We start from the raw sequence: 27,878 nt of genomic DNA, 5'->3' as shown, positions 1-27,878 counted from the left end.
TCCTGAAACTTTATGTTGTTTAGATTGGATGACTTGTATTGATCTAGATCTTTCTCTTTCATCTCCATTCTGCTACTGAGTCTATCCAGTGAGGTTTTAAACATTTTGGTTAGGTACTTTTCAGTTCCAATATTTTCATTTGGTTCATCTACCATCTATTTCTTTACTGATAATTTCTACTTTAATGCGTATTTCAAGAGTGTCTTGTGATTAGTTATTAGAACATTTTAATCATCGCTTCCTGAAAGTTTATGATGGTATCTATTGTCTTTTTTTCAATTAGAGTTATTTTCATGTGTTTTTTTGTTTGTTTGTTTGTTTTACATATTGGGTAATTCAGGATTGTATCCCAGGCATTTTGAAAGTTACATGAGGAGATGCAAGCAAATCCTATGGAGAATATTGATATCTTTGTTTTAGCAAGCAATCTGGTTGGGTTCAGGCCACAATTTCTGTGAGTGTTGATTTTAAAAATATTTTATTTATTTATGAGAAACAGAGAGAGAGAGAGGGAGAGAGGCAGAGAGAGCAGCAGGATCCACACAGGGAGCCCGACATGGGACTCGATCCCAGGTCTCCAGGATCACGCCCCGGGCTGAAGGTGGCATTAAACTGCTAAGCCACCAGGGCTGCCCTGGGTGTTGATTCTAACACCAGTTCAGTTTTCAAACCCTCTCCAGCTACTTGGATCTGGATCTGTCACCATCTTGCGATCAACGTGAAATGTGGGAGGTATCTATCAGCTGAGGTCTCAAATGTTTGGTATGCTAATTGGGGTCAGCTCCACAGGTGAACAGTGTGAACCAGGTGAGCAGGTCATGGGTGAGTAAAGCTCATAAATAACTTTGTAGAATCCCTATGCTCGCTCCAGTACTTCCTGGGTCCTCTAGCCCAACACTTCCACCCCACTCCAGTAAGTGAGTCCCAGCCCCAACTCCTTGGTACCACAGCCTCTACCAAATGGAAAAGAAACTCCCTTCCCTCAGAAGGCTCTTGCAGGCTACTGTTGGCCTGGGGCTCCAGCATGAAAAATGGAGGCAACCAAGAAGAGGGCATTGCCCCCACTCCTTCTGAGCTCTCGCACTTGTTTTTGTGCCACAAGCCAGGCTTCTCTAGGATCTCTGTACCATTGTGCTCACTTCTCTATTTGGGGCCATGTTGCATTCTGGCTGGGAGATACCAGAGGAAATACAAACTGGTGAAATCACCACTTCAGTTGTACTTAGAATTCTGGCGTTCTCCCTAACCTGCTTGGTGTTGTTTACTTCTTCAAGTCTTCCAATGGTTGTGCCATACATTCTGTCCATTCTGTTTTATTGCTGTGTTCAGTGAGAACAAAAGGTGTGTGTTAACTCCACCTAATCTGGAACACAAACCTTCTCTACGATATTAAGAGAAAGATATGATAGAACATGTATGGCATTACATACTTGTGCACCCTCCAAAAAACATTCATGTAACTCCATAGATAAGTGTTTAGAGAAAAGGTCTGCGAGCTTACATACCTAACACTGGTTTCCTCTAAGAAGGGATGCAGAACTTTGGTCATGGGGTGGTACTGAAAGAAATTTCACTTTTTTACTCTATGTTTCTTTTAAATTATTTTAACTAGGCACTATTGCTTTTGTAATTTTCAAAATAGGAAAGTGTGAGGAAAAGACTAGGAAAACTTCATAGTTCAACTCAAAGTATATATACAGAAAGTATCTTTTCCTGGGTACAAAATATCTTATTAAAGATTTGTCTCCTAAAATATCCATTTAGGAGTCAACATGATCATACATTTTTTTCTAATCAGAATTATTTCCCACAAAACAGAAATTTCAGTCTGTAATATTAACTTTATTCACATTTTTCCAAGAAATTGCAATATTAAATATAAGCTAAAAGCAATACATAGTTCTTAGAAAATACAACCCAAAATTCTCATTGCCTGAGCTTTGTGATTATAGGTTCCCAGCCTTTGTTCCTTCAGAATGTTAAATTGAAGTCTGTACTCAAAATAAACATATAACTATAGGGGGAGACTGTTCTTAAGTACAGTTTTGCTAATTATAAAAGAAATCCAAAGAGAGGCTTCTGATGTCTTCATGCAGGTGTCCTGACTTTCAAAATGGCAATAAGTATTAAAAGAAGCAACTTATTTCCATCTCACACTCATAGGCTTGAAGGGAGCAAATCTGGGTATCTAGACATAGCTCCTTGCAAAGAATTTGGTATTAGGCATATACTTACACCGGTTAACTCCCTATTCATTCTGTTGTACAAAAATCCATTTCAAATGCAAATATTTTGAAATGATCAGGTCATTTTTTTAGGACTCCTTTTTACATATTATGGAACTTATCACCAGACTATAGTGAGGACATTATGAGTCAGGCATTAGCATTTTAATATCAAACCAAATACAGAATCAAGATAAACAAACATTAGCACCATTTTTACTTTAGTCCAGGGTAAAACTATCCATGAAACTATTTTTTACTGAAGTAGTCAACAAGAAAAGTTGTTTTCACTTCTAACATATGCTTTGCCTCTCTCCCTCTTTGCCAATAATACTTTTGAACATTTTAAATACCACGTACTACTATAAACATTCCATTTTTAAAGTTTACGCTCAGTATAGCATTTCAAGTTAAAGGAGGAGGGGAATCACTACAGATTCTTTTTAACCCTGCCAAGAGTGCCGAATTCTGTTTTGGAAGGTGACTTCTAAAAACTCACAGACACCTTTCATGCAAGTTAGTTAACTGACTTGGAGTGATCTCACAACCACACCTTTCAAGTTATTAGCAATTTTTATTTAATGTAACAATGACAAAGCTATTACATATGAAGTGCCATAAATATGCGTGTACTACATCATGATCAATTAAGATAACCTACATCCTATTATGTGTTTAGTAAACTTTAAAAAAAATATATGTGTGTGCTTACAAATGTTATGGCGATGGAGGAACAAATATATATATATATATATGTTTATATATATATTTTTATATATATAAAAAACCAGAGGTACCAAGTGTTTTGATACCTCCTAAATAAGAGCAGCCTTTTAGGTTTTATTTTATTTTTATTTTTTTATTTTTTTATTTGCCTTTTAGGTTTTAAAAGAAAGAATAGATTCCTATTTACTTCTCATTCACTTTGGTCCAGCAGAGTGCTAGATGTTATTCAATACTGTATTACTGCTTTTAATAAAGGTAACACAGAAAACATGTTTATGGCAAACTGTTTTAATTTTAAAACCAAAATTTAAAAGAGTCTTATGTAGCAATTATTCTATCTTTCATTTTAAATGTCACTGGATTCTCAACAGTTTCAAACTTTTCAACATGAAAGGTAATTTTAAACTGTCTTTCAGTTTGTCCCATGAATTAGAAACATAATTAAAACTACATTAGTTTCTAGAGTGAGAAGGAAAAAGACCATCAAATTGTTATCACTTAAAAAAACATCATGGGCTCAAAAGGTAATTTTCACCTCTAAAAAGAAAAGACACCCTAACTAACTAATGACTTGGGCATAGGAAGGGCACTCACAATTAATTCAGATTGATTTATTCATTGTGCATGCATATTAAAAGTACTCTAAAAATTGTGATCACTTGTCCTCTACTTAAAAAGGGGGGGGGGGGTGGGGGAAACTGGCCAATATTGCCTCCTAGGTTTTATCTCCATCTGGAGTTTTCAGTAGTAAGAATGTTAGATACGAGTCTGTTCTCTAAAGGAGAGAGAGAGTCTGGCTCGGTCAAAGCCTAGAGAAAGTTGGGTTTCTAAGGCAGCCTGTCAGCGTGGGGCCTAAGCTACCCCCAAGGCTAGCTTCCCTAAGATTGTCAGGTGCAACAGGAACGCTTGAGCTTCATGGCTAAAACCAAACATGCAAGAAGTGGTTTGAAAGGAACAGTTTTTACAGTCAGCTACACCATCACAATGCCACATGATTTTGATTGTTAGGTACCTGCAGTGTTTAAGGACTTGAACAATAATTACGGCAACAATCACCAGAATTATTAGCAAGGTTGTTTGGACCAACATATAGAACTTCTTGTTAAATATACATCTCAAAGATTAGGAGAGCTCTCTATGTAAAAGAATTCATTTCAAAATGATGCAAACATTTAAAAAGTACTTTTTTAAAAGCTCATGATTAGGTGAGTTTTCAAAGTTTACTACAGTATTACAATGATACTGTGGGAAGACTTTATGTAGAATAAAACATATCTGTGTTCTAAAAATTGACAATGGGGGCACCTGGCTGGCTCAGTCAGTACAGCATGTGACTCTTGCTCTGAGGGTCATGAGTTCAAGCCCCATGTTGGTTGTGGAGCCTACTTAAAAAAAAAAATAAAAAATAAAAAATAAAAATAAAAAAGTTAAAACTGAACATGATACTTCAAAGATCCAGAGTAAAAAATATCAAGGAAATTTTCAACCTCACATCTAACAGCAAACTTTATCTGCCCATCTCCAGGTGCCTGGCCTAGTCAAAAGGAGTCTCTTACAGAGAATTTAGCACTCAACCTTCCTGTAGATTTTTCTCTATCTGCTGGATGGAAACCAAGGGTTTCTTAAAACCATTTTTCTACCCCAAAAGCAATTGTACCAGGGAAGGAGCACTTTGTTTACATACTCACATCTGTGCCTAGACACACACCACCATTCTCCCACTGTAAGTTCTCTGTAACACCTGCTGCCTAGTCATGTGTTTCAGCCAGAAGTCTGAATAATGTACATCATTGAGGCTTTGTTATAAATGAGTCTGTAGGGGAGAAGTGCAGAAAGGAGGGGTGGGCCACATCTCTAATTGGTATCAAAACATTTGTCCCCCATCCCCAGTGAGCAAAACAATCTCAGCATAATTAAATGAAATTTCACATTGTAAGTTCTAAACATCATTGCCAACTATTATATATAGAAGAGGCAAAAATCCACAGTGCATATGTGCCAAAAGGCCAGACTGCAGCAAGGAATGATTCCCCATTATGTGTTTTAAAAAAAAAAAAGTTGCAATAATAAAAAAAAAGTTTCAAAAGAAACTTCAGTACTACTCTAAATACATGGCACTAGCACTTCATTCACTGGAATGCTTTTGATCTATTAAACTATGAAATAATAAGTGCCTCAATGACAATTTAAAGAGAAAAGAGGACCCTCAACCCAACCCAGATAATTCTTAAATTCAGTCTGCGTGACGTGATGCCGAATCTGAAACACAAATAAGTTTAATTTTTCAGGAACTACCAAGATTCTGGTTTCACTACACAGGAGTCAGTATTAGTGTTGAAACTCACTTTTAACAAGCTATTCTTTCACATAGAAAACTCCACATAAGGAAAATGGGTCTTAAGCTGCAAGTTGGAATGATCTTACTGGCTATGGAATCTGAAAGTTATTAGAACAGGATGAAAATAGGCTCCGGCTAAACTGATGAAAATATTGAATGTTAAGCATCTGTAGCCATTTAAAGGCATTCGGTGTCGGTGTCTGAAAAGATTAAGATGCTTTAAAACAAAACCCTTATAAGAATATCAAATATTTAGGGAATTATCTCCATAAATAACCAAATGTCTATGGCTTCAACTGTCACCCTACGGCTGAGGTAGGTGACCAGGATCCGTCGAGACAGAGCAGTCTTTAGGAAATTCCCTATGAAAAACCTTAAATAATCTGTTGGTTTCTTAAACCTGTCTCTGTTTTCTTTTGATGGTTTTTCTCTTGTTCTTTCTTTATACCTTTTCAAAGAGGCTGTCCCAGCAACCGTGTCTGCTTATGCTCGTGCTGAATAGCACCTCATATATTCTGTCATCCACGGGTTCTCGGAGGCGGAAGGCTTCACCCGTCTGTTCTTCTCCACCTCCACGGAGTGAGCACGCTGCCTCTGGGTGACCAGTTTCCTTTTTTCCACCTGTCTTCTGTTCTTGGCTCGTAATGCTGATTCATGAATCTAAGTCACAAGTAAAAAATTATTCTTACTTCCAAAATAAAAGTATAAAAACTTATGTGGCATTTGCAATAATTTTCAAGAATTCCTGCAGTGAAGCTACCCCCAGGTCACCCGAAGCAGGGCAGAGGCAAGCCCAGCCTCCTTACATTCCTGTGTGTAAAAGCTCCTTGGGAACAGCCGTTCCCTTGCCCACTGTAAGTGACAGAGACAGGCAATCACAAGAGATGTCCACTGGACTGAATCTTAGATAGAAATGGTAAACAACTAATTTGCAACATGCCCCTAGAAATTGGCTCTGGAAAGTTATTGAAAAAGCTGAGCATTAAGCCTGGATAAGTATTCCATTAAAAGACTTTAAGTATTTTTACGGCAATATATTTTTTTTTAAAAAGTCTCAAGGGATTTCACCACTTAAAAGACATTTTCACACTATAAACTCTGTTAAACTTAAAACAAAACAAAACAAAACTCTGTTAAACTTAATCCCATGGAATTACCATAGTCTTTTGTTAAACCACAGCTTCATTGTCTCAAATATCACTCCAAAAAACACCATCTGCTAGGGTTCGTTCAGAAGTATGTTCGGTAAAAGTCTGATTATAGTATTTCATCAGAATTCAAATTGTTTGTACTTTCTGCTTCATTCCATTCACTCTTTGCTCTAGGCTGTGGGAGCTGTGCTGACACTAACATACATCACTGTTCTGGGGCTCCACACATGAAGACCTCCTGCCAGACACGTTCTCAGGACTAAGTATGAGACAACCAAGGTTCCAAGGAGCAAAAGCCACTGGATGTGGATGAGCAGGGGAAAACATAATCATCCAAATATAATGCAAAGAACAAAAGGGAGTCTATAGCAGATGCCAAGAATGAGAGGAGAAGCCATCTAACAGGAGAAAACAAAGGAGTCAAGGGATACCAGTGATCAATCCTAAAGGAACTGGAAACCTCTCAAGAGGCCCATGGCAAACCCAGATGGGCAGCTGCCAGCCCTGGTTGTGCTTCTCCTGTGCCCCAACTGGCCTCCTAGGAACCTGAAAACCCTGACTCCAGCCACTTCTTCACCTGGCTCCAAGTTGGGTAAACCTTCCAGACACCAACTAACTCCCAGCAAAATCCCTCAATCTGCTGGGAAGGTAACGCCCAGAGAGATGCCCAGTCCTGGGCTTTCCTTGTCCCCCACCTGCCCCCACCATCCCCTAGACCTACCATGACCCAAAGCATTGCAGTGAGCACAGGACCTGTTTACAGGAGCACAGCCCAACCCCCATCCTCCAGGGAAAGGCAGAGAAGCTGGGTGCACACGAACCCACCTCATGCACTGAGGCGGAAGCACAGACGTTGTGAGTTTTTTGGCTTCCTGTATCCATCTGTTTTTCTCCCCACCCGTAAAGGGCAAATGGATGCTTGTTCTCTTTTATTCTACTTGATGATCTTTGAGGACTTTTGACTGCTTTCCTATTTCCTCTAGCAAGTAAGGCACTTTGTTGCTGTCGAGGTTCAGTACTGTTAAGTAACTTGTCAGTCTCTTTTGTTCTGATCTGTTGTTCAGGTTTTTCTTTTAGATCTTTCACTTCCAGTGCTAAAAAAAAAAAAAAAAAAAAGGAGATAAAACAAAATGAGAATGTTGTAAAATCATGTTTACATAGAATTACTTTAAATATTTGGGTTGTAAAATTCACAATGCTTAATTCAGTAACTTTTTCACTGATAGCTCAATTCACAATTTCCTGGAAAGCAGAAATACAGAAACAAGTTAGTGCCATACTTTTCAGTCTATCCCATTTTAAAATCAACAAATACACCAAGATTGAACCAAGCCTATTCGAAAGAACAGATGTTTTTCATATTTTTAAAAAAGATTTTATTTATTTGAGAGAGAGAAAGCACAAGAGAGAGAAGAGAGCACAAGCAGAGGGAGGCACAGGCAGAAGGAGATGGAGAAGCAGACTCCTCACTGAGCAGAGAGCCCAACATGGGGCTTGATCCCAGGACCCTGAGATCATGATCTGAGCCAAAGGCAGATGCTTAACCAACTGAGCCACCCAGGTGCCTCCATATTATTATTTTTTTTAAGATCCGGTTTTTTTTTTGGGGGGGGGGGTGCAGACATGGGGGGGGAAGGGGGGGAGAGAGAGAGAATATCCCAAGCAGACTCCAAATCCTGGCACAAAACCCAACACAGGGCTCCATCTCAAGACCCTGAGATCATGGCCTGAGCCAAAATCACAAGTCAGATGCTCAACAGAGCTCTAGGCACCCCCATTTATTCATATTCTGAGATTAAGCATCTCAATTAAATTAAAAGCTAGAAAGCACCAGAGCCTAACAGCTTTCTCCACAACCCCAAAGTAGGCCCAGCCATCAATGTCTTGCTTCAGATAAAGATCTGGATTTGTGGTAATCACTCAGCAGCTGTAAAAGTTAGTTTTTAAGCCACTCAACTGGAGTTCCAGGATTCCATTTCTTCCTGACGGCACTATGATTGGGGAGAGCTCCCGATGGCTCTTACATGCTCAATGTCATTTCTTTTTGATGTTCCATGAATATGGAGAGCTCCCTATGCCTCTAACCTCTAACATGCTCCTTGTGAGAGAGAGCTGGTGACCGTAATTTGAAAAGTCCTCAGTCACAATAGGGAATGGTTTCCATAGTTACCTAGGTGCACAGCTACGCATTCCCAGCCTGAAGAACCAGAGAGGAGGGCTCCTGCTCTGAGGGCTTCCCCAACAAACACTTGCAATAGAAATGACTAAATGAATCAGAATCCACAGTCTACACAGTCCTAAATTCTGTCAGCAGAGTGGGAAAAACTCTGAAGGAAAATGGGACTGCCCTATCTGGGTTGAACACTGGACATTAAGAATACACTCTAAAACACACCCACTTCCCTTACTTTTTATAATTTTCATTACCATTTTTTTTTAAAGATTTTATTTATTCATGAGAGAGACAGAGACACAGAGACACAGGTAGAGGGAGAAGCAGGCTCCCTGTGGGAAGCCTGATGCGGAACTCAATCCCAGGATCCTGGGATTACAACCTGAGCCAAAGGCAGATGCTCAACCACTGAGCCACCCAGGTCCTCCATGATTTTCGTTGTTTTTTATAAACTTTTTATAAAAGTTATACTGTTTTGTTTAAACCTTTTGCAAGCTCATGTTTCATTTCGGCCTAAATTTACATTTTATTGACATAAAATTGGTATATATTATATAAATTTTTGGTGTACAGCATTATAATTTGAATATTTGAATACACTACAAAGTGATCACCACTGTAAGCCTATTACCATCCATCACTGTGTGACTGAGCCCCTTCACCCATTCTGCCCTCCTCTGGTAACCATCAATCTGTTCTCTGTATCCATGAGCTTTTGTTTTGTTCATTGATTTGTCTTGTTTTTTAGATTCTACATATAGGTGAGATCAAATAGTATTTGCCTTTCTTCATCAGATTTATTCACTTAATATGAAACCTTTTAGAAACACCCATATTGGGGCACCTGGGTGGCTCAGTGGTTGAGCGTCTGCCTTCGGCTCAGGTCATGATCCCGGGGTCCTGGGATCCAGTCCCACATCAGGCTCCCCACAGGGAACCTACTTCTCCCTCTGCCTATGTCTCTGTGTCTCTTATGAATAAGTAAAAAAATTTTTAAAAAGAGAGAAAGAAAGAGAGAGAGGAAGAAACAAACACCCATGTTGTTACAAATGGAAGATTTCCTGGCTTTTTTTTTTTTTGTAGCTACTCAGTAATATTCCGTTGTATGTAAATATATGCCTTACCTTTTTTATCCATGCATCCATCAATGGCCACTTAGGTTGCTTCTTTATCTTGGGTACTGTAACTCATGCTGTGATAGGGCTGCCTATGTCTTTTCAAATCAGTGTTTTTGTATTCTTCAGATAAATACCCAGAAGTGGAATTGCTGGATCATATGGTCAGTTCTATTCTTACTTTTATGAGTAATCTCCAAACTGTTTTCCACAGTGGCTGTACCAACTTCTATTCCTACCAAGTGTATGAGGGCTTCCTTTTCTCCACATCCTTGCAACACCTGAGATTTCTATCCTATCTTTTTGGTAATAGCAATTCTAAGGTGTGAGGTGATTCGCATTTCCCTGATAATTACTGATGTTTAACATCTTTTCATATGCCTATTGGGCATCTGTATAACTTCTTTGGAAAAATGTCTATTCAGATCCTCTGCTCATTTTTTTTTTTCATTTGAGTTGTTTGGTTTTTTTGTTGTTGAGTTGTGTGAGTTCTCTATGTATTTTGGATATTGACCCCTTATGGGATATCTTATTTGCAAATATCTTCTCCCATTCAATAGGTTGCCTTTTTGTTGATGGTTTCCCTCACCGTGCAGAAGTTTTCAGCTTGTTGTATTCTCATTTATTTTTGCTTTAGTTTCCATTGCCTTTGGAATCAGATCAAAAAACACCTTGCTATGAGGAGCCTACTGCCTATGTCCTCGTCTAGGCATTTCATGGTTTCGGGTCTTTAATATACTTGAGTTACTTTTCGTGTCTGGTATAAGACTGTGATCTAGTTTTATTATTTTGAATAAGAGCTCCTTATGCATCTAGGGCTCCATTTCATTTACTCCAGCTGTTTAGGTCTTAAGGATACCCCTCACTTCAGATACTCCAGAATTTGTCTCTAGCTGATGATTTTATAGATTGCTATTCCAAAACCTCATCACTTCTTTAGGACATGCTCTTGTCTCTTACTATTTTTTTTTAAGATTATTTATTTATTTATTCATTCATTCATTCACAAGAGACAGAGACAGCCAGAGACATAGGCAGAGGGAGAAGCAGGCTCCCCGCGGGGAGCCCAATGCAGGACTCAACACTGCATCTTGCCCTGAGCCAAAGGCAGACTTTCAAACACTGAGACACCCAGGTGCCCCTTGTCCCTTACTATTTTTAGTTGTGATTCTTTTCTTGCTTCTGTCCATGTTCCCTTTAGAGTGAGCCCCTGAAAAGGAAATCTTGATCCCAGGGCAGAAGTATAAGGAGCCTCAATAGATCATCTGTCATTTCTGTCTTCAGCAATGACCTTGACTCTACCAGACTGTTTCATTTATTACTATATATTTTAAGAAACAAACAATGCACTGACCCTGGAGTACCACTGTACCCTTTGTACCACTGTGCCATATCTTTAAACACAGCACTTGAGATGCCAATTTTCCATTTTACCATGAGATCTAAATCCATTCCTTGCTCAAACATTTCTGAGTGAAGTGTCCATCTTTGTTTTCTTCTTTGCTGGCTCTAGGAAGAGGGGGAAAGGAGCCCATCAAGATCAAGACAAAGGGAAACAGAAGGGGGGGGGGGCAAAGCATGTGCAGTCACAGAACTGAGAAAGAGAAGGAAAACAATCTAAATCATCTTCCTTGATTCATTTCTCTTCTTCCTCTTCCTCTCCTACTCCATATGAGACTAACCTAGGTCTTCCAGAGAAGCCTACCCAGAGAAGGTAAAAATGATTTAAAGGACAAGCTAGCCAGGAGGAAAATAGAAAAGAGAATCTCAGCAAGGGGGAATGTCTTGTTCAAAGGCCTGGAGAGAAGAGGGAATATAAATAGTTCAAAATGACAAGTACACAGAGAGTCTATGGATGAAGGCACGGAGCAGGCAGCAAGGGTGAAATACGTTCTATGCCAAACTCAGGAATTTTATTTTATCCTGAAAATGATGAAGAATCACTAAAGGATTTTAAGCTGGAAAATGACATGCCCTATTTGCATTTTAGGAATAAGGCCTCCTGCGAAAGTGAAGGATGAGTTAGAGAAGTGAGGCCAGAAAGGCCAGCTACCAAATAATGGCAAAGCTTGGAGGTTGCGGGGGAAGTGGGGGGAAGTGGGGACCAATAGTCATGGTAAGGGTGGAGAGGCAAAAAAGGACCAGAGGGCACCCACTGGGCTTGGCAGGTGCTCAGACTCACTGGGCACTTGTGAACTACACACTCATCAGAACAGCAGGGAGGTGGTGCCAAAGCCTCTCCAGGGCAGACAGCCCAGCAATGCTGGGCAAGACTGACAGGTAAACACAGACACAACATAGCACTGGGAGCAAAGAGGGGTCTACTGCTCCCACAAGTGTTTGCAGTGGATGGTCAGGCCATCCCCCGAGAAAAGGCCCACCACAGAATAAGGAAAAGATACTCGCCTCAGATGTGAGATGCTTCTGGAACAACCAAGCAGCCACCCAGCCACTGGACACTTCATCTGTGACCCAGGAGAGAAGGTGGTGAATGAGCAGGTGGGAGCTGAGGTTTGAAGGTGAAACAGATTACCCAAGGAGCAATGCAGTCAGAGGGGAGAGTAGAGTCAGGTCCCTGGGGCCACCATTATTTAAGGAACAGCCAGGCTGAGGAAGGACAGCCCAAGAAGGAAAAAAGAATTGCCAGAAAAGTATAAAAACTAACCAGGTGAACAACTAAGGAAGACCGATAAAGAAGATAGCAATAGATAAATAGATAAAGGAGATAGCAATTAACTGCCAAATACGACAGGGAGGGTTAGTAAGATGAGGAGGAAGGGACATGGCATTTGGCCAGCAAGCTGTCCCATGGCTGACAGAAGGGAACATGGGGTTAGGGAACCAGACCACAGCGGGTTATGGGGTGAACAGAGTGGAGACTTCAGTTCTGATAACAGTGGGCTCCTGGACCAACCTTCCCCACCATGGATAAATAAAGGCTGCTATTAATAATCCAGAGTGTCCACAGGCACCCAACACAAAAAACTACACTCTTCTCTGGAGACCCAAGGCCTTAAATTATTCCTGCAAGTAATTTTTCAAACATAATTATGGGTACACCTGGGGGCTTGGTTGGTTAAGTGTCTGACTCCTGGTTTCAGCTCAGGTCATATAGTCTCAGGGTCATGGGATCAAGCCCCTCATTGGGCTCCACACTCAGTGCAGAGTTGGCTTGTCCTTCTCCTTCCCCTGCTGCTCCTTCCCCAGCTCGCACATGCATTCTCTCTCTTTCTCTCAAATAAATAAATAAAATCTTAAGAAAAAAAAAGAAAAGGGCAGCCCCGGTGGCACAGCGGTTTAGCTCTGCCTGTAGCCCGGGGTATGATCCTGGGGACCTGGGATCAAGTCCCACATCGGGCTTCCTGCATGGAGGCTGCCTCTCCCTCTGCCTGTGTCTCTGCCTCTCTCTCTCTCTCTCTCTCTGTGTCTCTATGAATAAATAAATAAAATCTTTAAAAAAAAAAAGAAAATTAAAATAAGGGAAAAAAGATCATGGATTAATAAAAACACATAATAAAGAAGATCCACATAGCCAAGAGTTAGTTTGGGAAAAAAAACTAATAGAATTCATAAGTTTCTGGCAAGATCAAGAAAGAAAAGAATAAAGAAAAGAAAAAAAAAAGGAAAGTAAAGGATAGGAAAGAAAAGTAAAAAATAAACATAAGTAAAAATCTAACAAATAGAATTTAGATTAAATATACACCAATGACATGCGCATATGGTCCCTTCATCCCAAAAGCCCACTAGAGTGAAGGAAAAAAGGAAGAACTCACAGGATAAAAAGCAAGGGAGGCAATTTATCAGGCGTCAATAAAATTCTGGAAGCTAGAAAGTAGATGAAGATGTAGAAGTGACCTTGCAGAATTGAATAGGATGAATCCTAACTCCCTGTACAAGAAAGCCCCATAGGACACAAACTGAACCCCAGAGAACTGGAAAATGAAGTAGTAGGCTAGAGCAACAGATTGCCTTTTCCAAAGGTCCTGCATTAATCAGTGCCCCAGCCCACATGCTCTTCTGACAACAGAATATGAACATGCTTGTTGAGAATTGGGGTAGTGGACGGTTCTTCCCCTTGAACCTGCGTAGACTTTTGTAAGCAGGGAATGGGGTAAAAGGAGTGCTACAAGGCTCCTAGTGATAAGTCATAAAGAGCAATCCAGCATCTGCCCGGCTCTCTCTCAGGAACCCATGCCCTTGTTGGCCAGCCAGCATGTTATGAGAAAGGCCAGGGGCATGAAGATGTCACATACTAGTGTCCTAGCAGACAGCCCCCAGGCCTGGCACCTTCCAGCAGAGGCTGCAGACAGCAAAGAGTAGAAACAAGGCAAATCCCTGTACCCAGGCCAAATTTCAACCCACAGAAACCATGGGCAATAATAAACAAGTGTGGGAATCTTAAGCCACTAGTTTGCAGGGTAATTCTGTTATGTAGTTGTAGATACTTCTTGTGTAGTCTTCCCTCTAGTCCATAAGCACCCCCACATATAGAGTTCCTGAAAAGCTCTTCAAGCCTTACTCTTATATATGAGGAGACAGGCTAAGAGCAAACATGTGAGTATATCCTCTAAAAAGAAAAAGACCAAAATATACAGAAAAGACTAGGAAATGTAACAGAGCTCTCAAAGGATATTTATGGCTTTTTCTCTTTTTTTTTTTTTTTTTTTTTTTGAGTTAAAAGAAATCCAAGAACAGGATGCTATTTTTTTATTTTTAATTTTTAAAAATAACACTTGGGACCAAAAAAATGTGATCTCTTCAAAATTTAAAACTAGATGCTAGAATTAAAAATTTTAGTGTAAAGTTTGGAAGATAAAATTGGTGAGTTCTCCAAGAACACAGAACTCAAAATTCCAATATCAAAGAAGTTTTAAATAAAAATGTTAGAGATTTGATCCAGGAATTACCCCATCCAAAAATTATAGAAAGAAAAAATGAATAGAGCACAAGAAATTATTTAAAAGAATGCTAGAAAATATTACTGAACTGTAAGAAAACTTTCCAGACTAAAGAGGCCCACCAAGTTGTCACCCTCACTGAATGATAAAAGACATACACATATCGGGTACCTAGCAGGCTCCGTTGGTAGAGCATGCAACTCTTGATCTCAGAGTGAGGAGTTCAAGCCCTACACTGGGTATAGAGCTTATATTAAAAAAAACAACAACAAAACAACAACAAAAAAACAAAACAAAACAAAAAACGTAGAATTTTAGAACACCTAGGATAAAGAGAATCTCTTAAAAAATGCCCCCGCTACAAAAAAAAAAAAAAAAAAAACCCAAAAAACCACATTGGGTCAGAATGGCACAGTACTGTAAAATGCAAGACCAGGGGCACCTGGGTGGCTCAGTCAGTTCAGCATCTGCCTGGGATTGAGTCCCACTGGGGCTCCCTGGCTCAGCAGGGAGCCTGCTTCTCCCTCTCCTCCCCCACTCTTGCTTGCTCTCTCATTATCTCTTTCTCTCAAATAAATAAAATCTTTAAAAAATTTAAAAAATAATAAAACACAGACCAAAAATTAGGATTCAGTATAATAATGCCTTAAGACACTGAAATTTCCACCTTGCAAAATACCAATCCAACTTTGGATATAATAAAGGTATCTTCAGCCATGCAAGGTCACAAAATTATTACTTCCCATGCAACATTTCTCAGGACTTACGGAGTATGGATTACACCAAAAGGAAGGGATTAGCAACACAAAGGAACATTTGAGATTTATTTATTTTTTATTTTTTTTTAATTTATTTATTCATGAGAGAGAGAGAGAGAGAGGCAGAGACACAGGAGGAGGGAGAAGCAGGCTCCATGCTGGGAGCCCGACGTGGGACTCGATCCCAGGACTCCAGGATCGCGCCCTGGGCCAAAGGCAGGCGCCAAACCGCCACCCAGGGATCCCCGCATTTGAGATTTATAAGACATGGATCAGATAAAGGAGGTAAGCGAAAAAAGGAATACTCAGGCAAACAGTGAAGAGAACACCCAGACTGAAGCTGTGTCAGATGTGGGCAGCCTAAATAGGAATAGGAGGATTGGGTTCAAAAAAAAAAAAAAAAAAAAAAAACTCTAAGGAAAAGAAATTAAATGAATAGAATACCTAATGTGTCTAGTATATGACAAATTTTGAAGTACTACCAGACTATTTCAAGCTCAATTAGTGATGGGAATATAAAAAATATATAAGCAAACAAACAAAAGAAACAATGATTAACTTCAGGATAAACATAAATGAAAAGAAAATGTAGTCTAAATACACTACATGGTCCACATGTAAATACTATTTTACATAGCCACCATAATTCAAACACAGTGTTTCAACAAAATAGTCATATAGTTAATAATGTGGAACAAAATGGGTGCTGCTATATATGTCAGGGAGTAGAAGTGGCAGAGCTAAAATCTTAAGCTGAATCATCTCCCATGATGGGATGTCAATACATAATATTTAAAATAAAAAAGCCGACAGATAAGTCTAGATAAGAAGAGGGCGGCCAAGGCTGAAAAGAGCAAGGGGTATGGGTGGGAAATAGGTCAGAATTATTGTTTTTTTTTTTTTTCATTTTAAGCATATTTTTTAAAATTATGCATATGTATAACTTAAAAAAAATTTTAAAAAGAAATGTGACAATGAAAAAAGGAATTAGAGACAGTCCAGACCTCTTCAAAGCATGTCACCGTAAACACTTTGACTACCACCCTTACCTCACACAAAAAAATGTCCTGACAGCTTTTTAGTCAAGGATCACTAGACATTTGCGAAAACTCTGTAACATGAAATAAAGGTTTATAGGCAAAAAGAACCAAAAATGGGGATAGGGTGGGGAACCAGAGACTATGCTATAGAAATTCACGGAGAAGAAAACAAAGAACTTCTAGTAATATCCTCCGCAAGATAACAGAAAATACTATGTGGATGAATCAAGAACAGAATACTATTTTTTAAGAAAAAATAAAAAGAGGAAGGGAGGGGGCGAGAGGGCAGGAAGAAAGCAAGCAAGTCCAGAGAATAAAATTAAATAAATTTAAAAGTAAATAGGATCCCACCAATAAAGAAAAAAATGTAGGGGATCCCTGGGTGGCTCAGCGGTTTGGTGCCTGCCTTTGGCCCAGGGCGCGATCCTGGAGTCCCGGGATCGAGTCCCGTGTCAGGCTCCCGGCATGGAGCCTGCTTCTCCCTCCTCCTCTGCCTCTCTCTCTCTCTATCATGAATAAATAAATAAATATTTTTTTAAAAATGTAATAGAAGAGTTGGAAGATATAATTGAGAATATCACCCAGAAAAACAGAAGAAAAAGATGAAAATAGGGGGTGGGTGCATATTAGAAAATCAGGGGATAAATTCCTGAAGTCTAATATCCAACTAAGGAGTTTAGAAAAAAAGGAACAGGAACAGAAATAGAAATAACAAAAGCATAAAAAAAAAAAAGAAATAACAAAAACAATCCAAGAAAACTTACCAAAATTACAAAGCAGGAATTTCACTGTAAGGACTCACCAAGCACACTGGAGGAAAACAGACTTAGATCAAGGAAAAAATTCAGGACGCAAAGGACAAAGAGAAGACTCTAAAAGCTTCCTGAGGGTGGAGACATGTCCTCAAGAATCAGGAGGACTTGGGACTGTAACAGCAAATACTATACGTTACAACACAACAGAGCAATGCCTCCAGATTTTTTAATTTTTAAAATTTATTTATGATAGTCACAGAGAGAGAGAGAGAGAAAGAGAGGCAGAGACATAGGCAGAGGGAGAAGCAGGCTCCATGCACCGGGAGCCCGACGTGGGATTCGATCCCGGGTCTCCGGGATCGCGCCCTGGGCCAAAGGCAGGTGCTAAACTGCTGCGCCACCCAGGGATCCCCTGCCTCCAGATTTTTTAGAGACAATACTTCCAACCTAGAATTCCATCCTCAGCCACAAACCCACTAAATCATGAGGGCAGATTAATGCTATTTTTTGACATCCAAGGTCTTAGAAAATTAACTTATGTACTCTTCTTCTCAGGAAGCTACTAGAAGACAACTCCAACAGGAGGGGTGAAGCAAGATGGAAGATGATGTAAGGGCCACACAAAGGCTCCTACCCAAGAGAGAAGCCAAGGAGTCTGCAGGGTGGTGGCCAAGAGCCCTCCCAACATGGAACTGGCAGGCAGCAGGCTGCAAGAGCAGCAACCAGGCCAATAGGAAGTAGGTCAGAGGCCCGGGGAGGGATGTCTTAAGATGTCGAGAGTGATAGTGAACCTGATGTGTTGGTTGTATTGTGAAAGAGAGAAAAGGGAGTCATGGCAAACAATATTGGGCAGCTTTGAGCAACATTTTCCAGGCACCATACTGCAGACGCTAATTGTAATCTAAAAACTCTGTGCTGACATATTACGAAGATGTGGGAAGGGGCCATGTGTAGGGGTTAGGAGTGGGTAAAAAGAATTAAAGCCAATAAATAATGCTAAAAACCGGTAAAAAAAAAAATTAAGTACCAATACTATTAAATGCAAATAGTAATTACTTATTGGTATTTACAAGTAACAATCTCCATGTTACTTGGAGAAACAGAAATCAACACCAAGGGAAAAACCAGAGGAGTAGAAAGTGGACCCCTAAGGAACAGGTAATTGGTCTGTGTCTGGCGAGGGAGCTGCTGGATTGTTGTAATAGGCCACACAGAACTATAGGATCCTATGTGCACACGTGGCTTCGGTAAAAACACGAACCAAATGTTTATGTTCTACAGAAACTCAAGAGTGCTCATCATTCTAGTATATAAAACCATCCACTGAAAACAAGGATTTTCAGTCCCACCAGACACAGGAATCATCAGGCGGGAGCAGAGCAAATGATCCTGCAATTAGGAGTCCTGGACTCAGCAAACATCCTTTCTTCTGCCTGATGCCTTAAACCAGAATATTAGCAGAGAAGAAACAACTGGCCTTAGCCACTGGTAGGATTCAGTGTCTCTAAGGAAACCAAAATAATCAGGAACTCAGGCAAACACAGGCACCATCCATACTACAATGCTATCTAAAAATTGCATTTATATACCCACAGAAATAATTGACACCCCTTTCACAAACAATGGAAAGGAAGGGCCAGAAGGAGAAAAGCATGTCCCGTCTGATAAAGTACATTTCACAACTTAGCTGGTAGATCTGTGCCACAGGAATAAACCAGAAGGCCCGTTCCCCTACCCCCACCACCTTCTGTTATTGGAATTCCTACCAGTGATCCCTGAAGCTAGGACTCATGCTTCTAGATATTCGGCAACCTCTGGGAATTTACAAGGAACCCGAGGATGGAGCGCAGCTCTGGCACAGATGTTGAACTGAGAAGAACTGAAGAGCACAGTAGCCTGGCTCTTTGACTCAAAGGTTACATCTCCTCTCCTCCTCGGCCTATTACAGAGAGGCGAGGAGGACAACCTGAAAAGAGTGGATTAATTGCCACTCACAATGCCCTAAAGCAACAAGATGCCACTAATCATTTACCGAGCTTCCATTTCTTCATCTATAAAATTGAGATTAAAATTTCACCATTTAGAATTATTTTGAACATTAAATGGGAAAATACATATTCTAAGTCCTCTAAGTGACTGGAGGCATAATAAGCTCTCAATAATTTTTGGTTGTTTTAATCGCCAGAGGGGTTTTTAAAATCGAGGGACCCCGGCCCGGCGTGGAGGGCGAGAGGTTGTGGGGCCAAGGCTGGGGAGCAGCAGGAAGGACCCTGGTTACTGCAGGCTGTATCCTGCCTGAGGCTCTGAATCTGGCCCTGAGCACCAGCAGCGACCATGCAGCCGGCTCTCAAGCGGAGCCCCCAGCTCCGCAGCCGTCTGGCCAGGAGAGAAGGTGCCGGGCCACGGCTGAAACCAGGCACGCAGCCCCGGAGAGCTGCCGCCCTGCCTCTGCACCAGGATGCGCTTCTGGGGTGGATGGGCCCGGGGTGGAGAGGGCCGAGCACTTGCAAGGAATGTTCTCCCCCCAACTAGGAGTTACGCAACAGCCTGCGTAAACAAATTCGAAATATTCTTTAGGCAAGAGGCAGCGAGATTAGAGTTAACAGAGAAAACCGCGGCCCCAATCACCAGACTGAAAGCCTGGCTCTGATTCTTAACCTGTCGCCGCAGGTGCTCTCGGAGAATCGGATGAAAGCTGGGCTAGTCGGCGGGGAAAAGGGGCGCTAAGATATAAATAGATGGGGTTTTAGAGCTCACGAAGGCGACCACGGCCCTGGGGTGAAGGAGACCTGCAGTTGAGCGGCACCTCAACTGAATTCACAACTGGCTCAACCCAGAGCCACCGATGACGGAAATCAAGGGTGGGAGGGCGGAGGCGGGGCTGACATCATCCTTATTTTGTCAAGGGATGTGGATTCTTCCTCTACCCCGGGGAGGGGGGCGGGGGGGGTAGGGCTTGCCTCGCGCGCTGCGACACCCGGAGCCGGGCCGCTCGGACCCGGGCGCAGCCCCTCCGCCCAGTACCTGGCACAGCCGCCGCCGCCGCCGCCGCGCTCTCCGCGTCCCGGGCCTCCTCGGCCTCCGCCGCCTCCGCCGCCTCCGCCGCCTCGGCGCCCTGCTCCTCCGCCGGCCCGCGCGCCCGCCGCTCCGGCCCCTCCCGCGCCGCGGGCTGCGCGGGCGGCGAGGCGGGGGCGCAGGGGGGCGCGGGGCCCGCGGCGCCCGACGACGCCGACGACGCCGAGTCGTCCGAGGTGCCGGCCGGGCCCCAGTCGTCCCAAAGCCAGGGCGCGTGCGCCTGCTCCAGCAGCCGGCGGCCCAGGCGGTAGTGCAGCAGCTCGCGGTAGCACGGCCCGTACTCGTCCCAGCGCGGCTCCCGGTAGCGCTTCATGTACTCGCTCTTCACCCCGCTGCCCGGGGACATGGTGCCTCCCGCCGGCTCGAGCGCCAGCCGCTCCGCGCCGCCGCCTACGGAACCCGGGACACGACGGAGGCAGCCCCGCCCCTCCCGCCGGCCCGGCCCGGCCCGCCGCGACGTTTAAACCCGGAGCCCCGCCCGCGCGGGGCGGGCATGGGGGCGGGGGCATGGGGCGGGGCGGGGGCATGGGGCGGGGCGGGGGCGGGGCGGGGGCATGGGGCGGGGGCGAGGGGCGGGGGCGAGGGGGCGGGGCGCGGGGCGGCCGGGCCGGGAAGGGGCGGGTCCCGGGAGGACCGCCAGGTAGCGTCCGGTGACCCAGTCCTGACAGCCCCGGCGGGTGCCGGGCGGGAGACTCCTGCAGGCTGGCGGAGCGGCCCGGACCGCGGGGGCCACCCGGGGGGGCCGCCAGAGGCTGCGGGCCGGGTGACAGGGCCGCGGGAGGCCGGGGGGGGGCGGGGGGCGGGGGGCGGGGCGCCCTGCAGGCTTACCTCCTGGGTGCCGCGGCGCCCGGCCGGCCCTCTGTGCGCTCGGCGCAGCAGCTCGGAGCGGCCGGCTCTCCCCGCTCTTTCCTCCCGAGCAAGATGTCGCCGACGGCGCGGCGGCCCGCGTCCCTGCGGCAGCCGGGAACCCGAGGCGCCGCCTCAGTCCCCGGGAGCGGACGCCTCCCCCGCGCGCTCCCGGTCCCGGCCCCCGCCCCGCTGCGTGGGGGCGGCTGCTTCGCTGCAGAGCGCGAGGCGCGGGGAGGCGGCGCGCCTGCCAGCCCGGGCCCGGCCCCCGGCCCCTGGCCCCCGGCCCCCCGGCCCCCCGGCCCCCGGCCCAGGCGCTCGCGCACCCATGTCCCCAGTGCGCGCCGCCCCGCGCCCGCCACCGCAGGCGTCAGCTGGGGCCCGGGGGGCGGCCCGGACCGTGACCCTCGGCGCTCCCCTCCGGACGCACCTGCGCCGCTCACGTTTCCCAGAAAGCGGTCCACGCGTTGGCTCTTGCCTCCCTCCCTTCTGTGTTCACGGCACCTGTTAACTGTGGTTTTAACCCCTTTTTACGTTTTAGCACAATTCTTTTCTGGTCGACACACCCCAAACATGTTTAAACTTCATTAAAACCGCCAACCCACCCTCTCAGAGACCTTTGCGCAAGAAACCTTGGCGGATTCAGCGGCGCTGGGCGGGTATACAGTGTTGCTCTAGTTGTTATACTTTCAAGAATGACCCCACGCAGATTGTTACCCTCTATTAAAAAGGAGCCTCGATACATTCTTTACAAAAAGAGTTGAAAGAAGCTTTGAAAAATCAATTAGCAGTTGAAAAGCAGGCCGAGGCCATGAATGAGTTACTGGGTTCTGGCTTCTATATTGGGATTTCCCCCGTTCACCTACTATGGTTTTTCACCTACTATTTTTGCTTCTGTCTTCGTGCTCTGCCCCAGACATTCATTGTAGCTGAATGATCCAGAGGTACTCGTTGCCCAAGTGGGACGGGTCAAACTGTCCTGAGAACTTGAAGTTAGCAGTCCAGGAGTCATTGCCACTGGAGTGTTAATGGCACTTTTCTGGACAGACACTTCATGGACTCCCACTGTAGACTTCCCTACAGTAGCCCTGACTTCTCTTCCCAGCCTTACATTTGTTTCTTGAGATACCCCCCAAGAACTTTCTCATGCTTTTCACTTTTTAAGCTGGCCAGGGTTGGTTTCAGATGGTTGCAACCAGAAGAATTTTAATAAATATATTAATAACTTGGCGGGGGGGGGGGATGACGATATGCAGTTCTATGAAACATGCAGAACACAATCTGTTTCAGTTAGCCTTGGCTGCATAATTAACCACCCCAAAACTCAGTGGTTTAAAACAACTAAGATTTATTATTCCTCACAATTTCGCGGGCTTCCCAGGCAGTTCCTCTCTGGTTTCACTTTGCTGGGTTAGATCCACTTACACAGTTGCATTCAGCTAGAGGGAGAGCTGTCCCAGAAGGCTCAAGAGGGCCTCACATGCCTGCTTGGTCCTGGGCCTGGCTGTGCATTGGCCTTGGCTTGGTCTCCCTCCCCACAGCCTCTTCCTCCAGGAGGCTAGACCCGCTTTCTCACCTTGTCCTCTATTTTGAGAAGCTGTAAGGCCTGAGAAGGTCATATACACAGCTCTTCTGCTGCAGACTACCGTTCAAACCACAAGACCAGCCTAGATTCAGAAAGAGAGAAATAAACTCCACCTCTGCATGAGAGGAGCAGCAGCAAACTTACCTTGCAAAGGGGCATGAGTTCTGGAGCAAATTTGTGATTGTACTTTATAGTCACACATCTACACACACACAGTGTATAAGGTAATGTACCATTTTTTGTATAACTAAAAAAATAGAATTAGGAACACTTGTTTTACCTGTTTTTGCACAATTAAGTCTATTACTTTCATTCTAATTTTTTAAAGTGTTATTATTTATCAGGGCTCATCCACTTGGAAGGGACAAGAACCAATTCAACCAGCTTCAACAGGATATTTAGTGACTCTGGCAGAGCTAAACCCAGGGACCCAGTCACTGTTATTGGGATTCTATTTCTTTCTGCCTTTGAGCTCTGCTTTCCTCCTGGGGCTGGCTTCTTTGTCTCGCACTGTAAATGGACTTCCTCCACATGGCTGAGGAGGTACTCTTGCTAGCCCCAAGCTTATCTTGTCTTAGCGGGAGGATCACCAGCAAAAAGAGAACTTCTTGGTATTCTAATTATAGAGGAAGATTCTTTAGTCACATGGTTAGCTGTTGCTAGGTGTAGGACGTGATATGATTGGCCAAGCGTGGGTTACCATGTCCGTCCCTGTAGATGGCGATAGGGTGACAGGCTGAGATTGACAGCCCCAGGAAAAACACGTGGAATAAGGAGGGAGTGGCCTCTCAGAAGGAGGAGCGGGAGGCAGACAAAACTGCATGTGCACGTGTGTGTGTGTTTGTCTTTGTGTCTAAGAACAGATGAGCGCGTTATAATTTGACAGCGCTTGGGAGAGGGGGAACCTGGGATGTAGTTGATCATAAATAAGGTACAGCTGCTGAGAAATCGAGTACAATCATAGGCAATATCTATCAAATTATATGTCTACATCAGGGGAGGTAAACGTTTCCTCTAAAGAGTCCTCTGTTCACATAGCACTGAAAGCAGCCTCTGTGGATGAGTGCCCACTTGTTCTTTGGGTGGAATTAGGACCAATGAGCAGAGATTACAAGATATAACAACTGTGGCCAACGTTGTGGACTTAGAACTAGTTTCTTAAGCAGGAGGGAAACTTAAGGAATGGCCTGAGAAGCTCACAGAAGAAACAGAGAGGGTGGAAAGTGAGCAGGCCTGGAGGAGACCCCCTGAGGGCAGGCTGCAGGGTCCTGGATGGGGAGGAGAGGGAAGATCTGCCCCCTTTGACTTTGGTAGAGGGGAGGCTTCAGTGAGAGGCAGCCCTGGGGGAGCCTCTCCACCCGGGTGTCTGCGGAGCCGATAGAAAGGAATGCTGAACTCCTTCCAGCAGTAGATATTTGCTGCTTAGGCCTACAGATTCCGTGTAAGACCTGCTGGTGACTAAGTCTGGCCGGCCATGGAACAGAGGCCACAGGAGGTGAGCACTTCAGGCTGTTCTCCACCTCAGGGATGCACGGCTAATTCTCTGAGGCCCCTGCTTCCTAGAGCCCTTCCTACCTACCCAAAGCTTCTGGTGCCATCACTCCCTCAGGGTGCCACCCCCTCCTGTGTCAGTAACTGTCCTTCTGAGCCCAGGGAGCCTGTCTCCCAAGGGCTTCCTCTGCTTCGCTCTTCCTTTCTTCTGAGATGTTCTTTGCATATCACATATTCTCTTCTTAACTCTCCTGATCCCTCCCATCTGCCCCCTCTCCAAACACAAACGTACCCAGAAGTCCCCTGTCCCCTCTGCCCTTTTTATAACTCTACCTCCCAGGGGAGAAGCTACAAATGCTAGATATTTTCCCCAGCCTCTTTCGCAGCTAGAGTGCAGTTGTGAGACCCTAAACTCCCTTCATCAGATACTCCTGCCCACAGGCTCAGCATCAGGCTTTACTGTTGCATAGAAGCCAGGACCAGGAAGCTCTCTCCTTGGCTGAAAGGCTAATTTCAAGACTGAGTTCCTGGAGCAGCAGTGGCCACAGTGCTCAGAGAAATGCTGGCATCCAGAGCTCCAGGTGTCAGGGATGCCAACTGCATACCTGGCACTCCAGGGCAGTGGCTGTCTCTGTTGCTATTCATTCAGAGTTCCAAGCCTGTTTTTTTTTTTTTTTTTCAGCCCATCCAGAGATTCTGGAATGCACCCAGGCAAGTTTTATATATGTGTCTTTTCTTCTAAAATTAGCAGAGTTGATTTCTCTGACGAACGATTAAGCACTTTGTTTAATACACTGGACAGAGCTGACTCCTTCCTCCTCTCTGTAGGATTCCCAGTTTCCTTGGCAGCTTCCTATTCCTGCTTCTACTCATTTAAACTAAGGATTCCCCATTCTTTCCTAGTCTCTCTTCCCTCGCCATCTCTGCACCCGGGATCCCATTGCAGTGATGACCTCTCTATCATGGCATCAGCACCCCCATGTCCTGCCCTTCACTACAGAGTGAGACCACCTTGCAGCTTATTGTCCACTGTTATCTCCTTGTGTGTAGCTTGCCAACACTGCCTTCTCTGTGTTCACGTCTACCATCCCGCTCCCTTCCACCAAGCCCTTCTTCTGTATTCCCAGGTACTGCTAGCAGCATTTGCTTTCTCTTACACACAGAGTCAAATGTCAGAGTCCTCTTTGTGACTGGGGACGCCACAGTGGCAATCACTTGCCAGTGTGATCATGTCTCTCAGACAGTGTCTCCTGCATCCATCCTCTCATCACCTGTTATCCTGGTTGGGGACACACTCACAAGCACCAAGCAGGGAGCAAAGACCTGAGTAAATAAGGGGTCTATACCCAGGAGCAGGCCTAGATGGGTTATTACAGCCACAGGGCCTCCCCCAGTCCTCGGGGGGAAGGGGAAGCCATGCCTGTGCCATGAGAGAGCACAGAAAACTAACGTTTAAAAAAATCATCAAGAGACGCCTGAGTGGCTCAGTGGTTGAGCGTCTGCCTTTGGATCAGGGCCTGATCCTGGAGTCCTGGGAACAAGTCCCACATCAGGCTCCCCACAGGGAACCTGCTTCTCCCTCTGCCTATGTGTCTCTCGTGAATAAATAAAATCTTAAAAAAAAATGTTTTTTTAATCATCAAGTACAGCCAGCATCGTTTAACTGCCTTCTTTCCTTCCTCATCTGCAATGAACAGAGCCAGGAACTATCATATACAAAAATACATACAGATAAGTCCTTTCATGAACAAGATCTAGACTAAATCATTTGTTTGACTGTATTATCCCTGATAGTTATAACCTTTCTTCTCAAGGCCTCACCAGCTGTATACATGGTCTCTGTGCAGAAGTCAGGTTACTCAGACTCTTCTGAGTCAGTGGCTTCAGGAGCCTTACAAGGAAAACCACCCTAAGTCCTTCACTTATTGAGAATAGGCAAAGAGGTTCTGTGTCAGAACCTCGGCACAGACCCCGAGCTTGAGCACTAATTGAGCTCCTCTAAGAGGCTACTCGACCCTAGGGCTGGCTCTCAGATGGGAACCCTCTCTTCATCCATTCAGGCTTCTGTAACAAAGGACCATAGGCTTTGTAGCTTATGAACAACAGAAATGTATTTCTCACAGTTCTGGAGGCTGAAAGGTCAAGGTGCCGGCGCGGTTGGGTTCTGGTGAGAGCCCTCTTCCTGGTTCATGAATGGTGTCTTCTGTGTCTTTCCAGGGCAAGCAAGGGGGTGAGAGATCTCTGTAGGGCCTCCTTTGTAAGGGCACTAATCCCATTCAGGAAGGCTCTACCATCATGACTGGATCACCTCCCAGAGACCCCCTCCTAACACCAGCTGGCAAGGCATAGGTTTCAACATATTTGGGAGCAGAGGGACATGAGCAGCCTTTAAAACCCCTGTGTCCCTTTCCCTTCCTCCACCACCGCTACCTCTTACCTCTTGTTCTCATTCATTCCCTAGACAGCCACACAAGCTCTTTCTCCCTTTCCTTCTCCCTCCCTTTCCCTACCTCCTTCTCTCTCTTTCCTTGACTTCAAGCACAGTGCTTCTGACTCCCTCCAGAACAATCCCCTTCCCCAATCTTCCTCCTTGTGCTCCCATCTAACAAAGAAACAAAAATATCTCCAATTACCTTGACTACTACATAATAAGCCATCACATCCAGAAACACAGTGTGATTACCATGGCAATTTGTCAGAACATGCAATTCTATGTGCAGTCTCATCTGGCTGCATCAGTAACGCCTGCTTTGACAGAGTGCCCAGACTGCAGTTCTTGCTGTCTTGCTCCATGTTGGTTGCCTATTTGTATGTGTTTCTGAAGAAATTCTTGGCCCTATGTGCATATACTCCATCAGCCTACCCCACTCCTGTGCACATCAGGATACCCATCTTTTTTCTGAAGCTTCATAATTTTCGTGGAATGATGGACATTCGACTCTTCATTTAGTTAAACAACATAGAATATCTATACTCCAGGCCTGTCTCCCAGAGAATAGAACCTCCAACTTTAGCAGGCTTGGGAACAAGAACATATTTTTCAGGGAGGATTGCCTAATGGATATGCACTCCCTCCACAACTTGAGGTGATTTTTTTTTCCCTCCTAAATCTTTTCCTTGCATTCTAGCCAATCCTTTAGAAAGTGTTCTTCAGGAGCATTGCTGGTGCCTCACAGAATTGTTTTTTTCTGAATTGCATTTGGTGTTAGAGCATTGGCTTCACCGGAGGACTCTACAAGAAACAGCCAGATACTCTAAATCCACACAATGTGGGGCAGCCTGGGTGGCTCAGCGGTTTAGCGCTGCCTTCAGCCCAGGACCTGGTCCTGGAGACCTGGGATTGAGTCCCATGTCGGGCTCCCTGCATGGAGCCTGCTTCTCTCTCTGCCTCTCTCTCTCTCTCTCTCTCTCTGTCTCCCATGATTAAATAAAATCTTTAAATAAATAAATAAATAAATAAATAAATAAATAAATCCACGCAAGGTAGTTGCAATGGTCTGTCCACTCCTTTACCCATTATCCTTTTGTGAAATCCTATAGAAGAAATTTGTCTTAGTCTTCTATTGACAAATTGGCTTATTTTTTTAACTTTTGGACACTGAAAATTCTGTGGGTTTTCTTTGCTTTGACTGCTGTATAAAGCCAAATTTATGGCCCACTCTTGTACACCAACCTACCACAACTTTGTTCTATTTTATATTC

At 44.3% G+C, this 27,878-nt stretch overlaps 1 protein-coding gene across 1 annotated transcript; it reads right to left on the bottom strand.

The window, feature by feature from the left end:
* Positions 1-1,821: 1,821 nt before the first annotated feature.
* CCSAP (centriole, cilia and spindle associated protein) lies at positions 1,822-8,566 on the bottom strand. Its single transcript, XM_038533953.1, has 3 exons — positions 8,398-8,566; positions 7,266-7,534; positions 1,822-5,949 (listed from the first exon to the last, which is right to left on the bottom strand). The coding sequence occupies exons 1-3, from the start codon at positions 8,414-8,416 to the stop codon at positions 5,773-5,775; spliced, it is 465 nt and encodes a 154-aa protein (XP_038389881.1). The 5' UTR covers positions 8,417-8,566; the 3' UTR covers positions 1,822-5,772.
* Positions 8,567-27,878: the final 19,312 nt, after the last annotated feature.

This window comes from Canis lupus, chromosome 4 (genome assembly GCF_011100685.1).
Source record: "Canis lupus familiaris isolate Mischka breed German Shepherd chromosome 4, alternate assembly UU_Cfam_GSD_1.0, whole genome shotgun sequence".
Classification (NCBI taxonomy): Eukaryota; Metazoa; Chordata; class Mammalia; order Carnivora; family Canidae; genus Canis; species Canis lupus.
This window is presented reverse-complemented; position numbering and strand designations above follow the sequence as displayed.

What these genes read in the sequence shown, in the direction of transcription:
- CCSAP (XM_038533953.1), bottom strand. An exon ending in CTTCCGCCTCAGTGCATGAG is followed by an intron (nt 5,950 to 7,265) that starts GTGGGTTCGTGT and finishes CTTGTGACTTAG; the next exon opens with ATTCATGAATCAGCATTACG.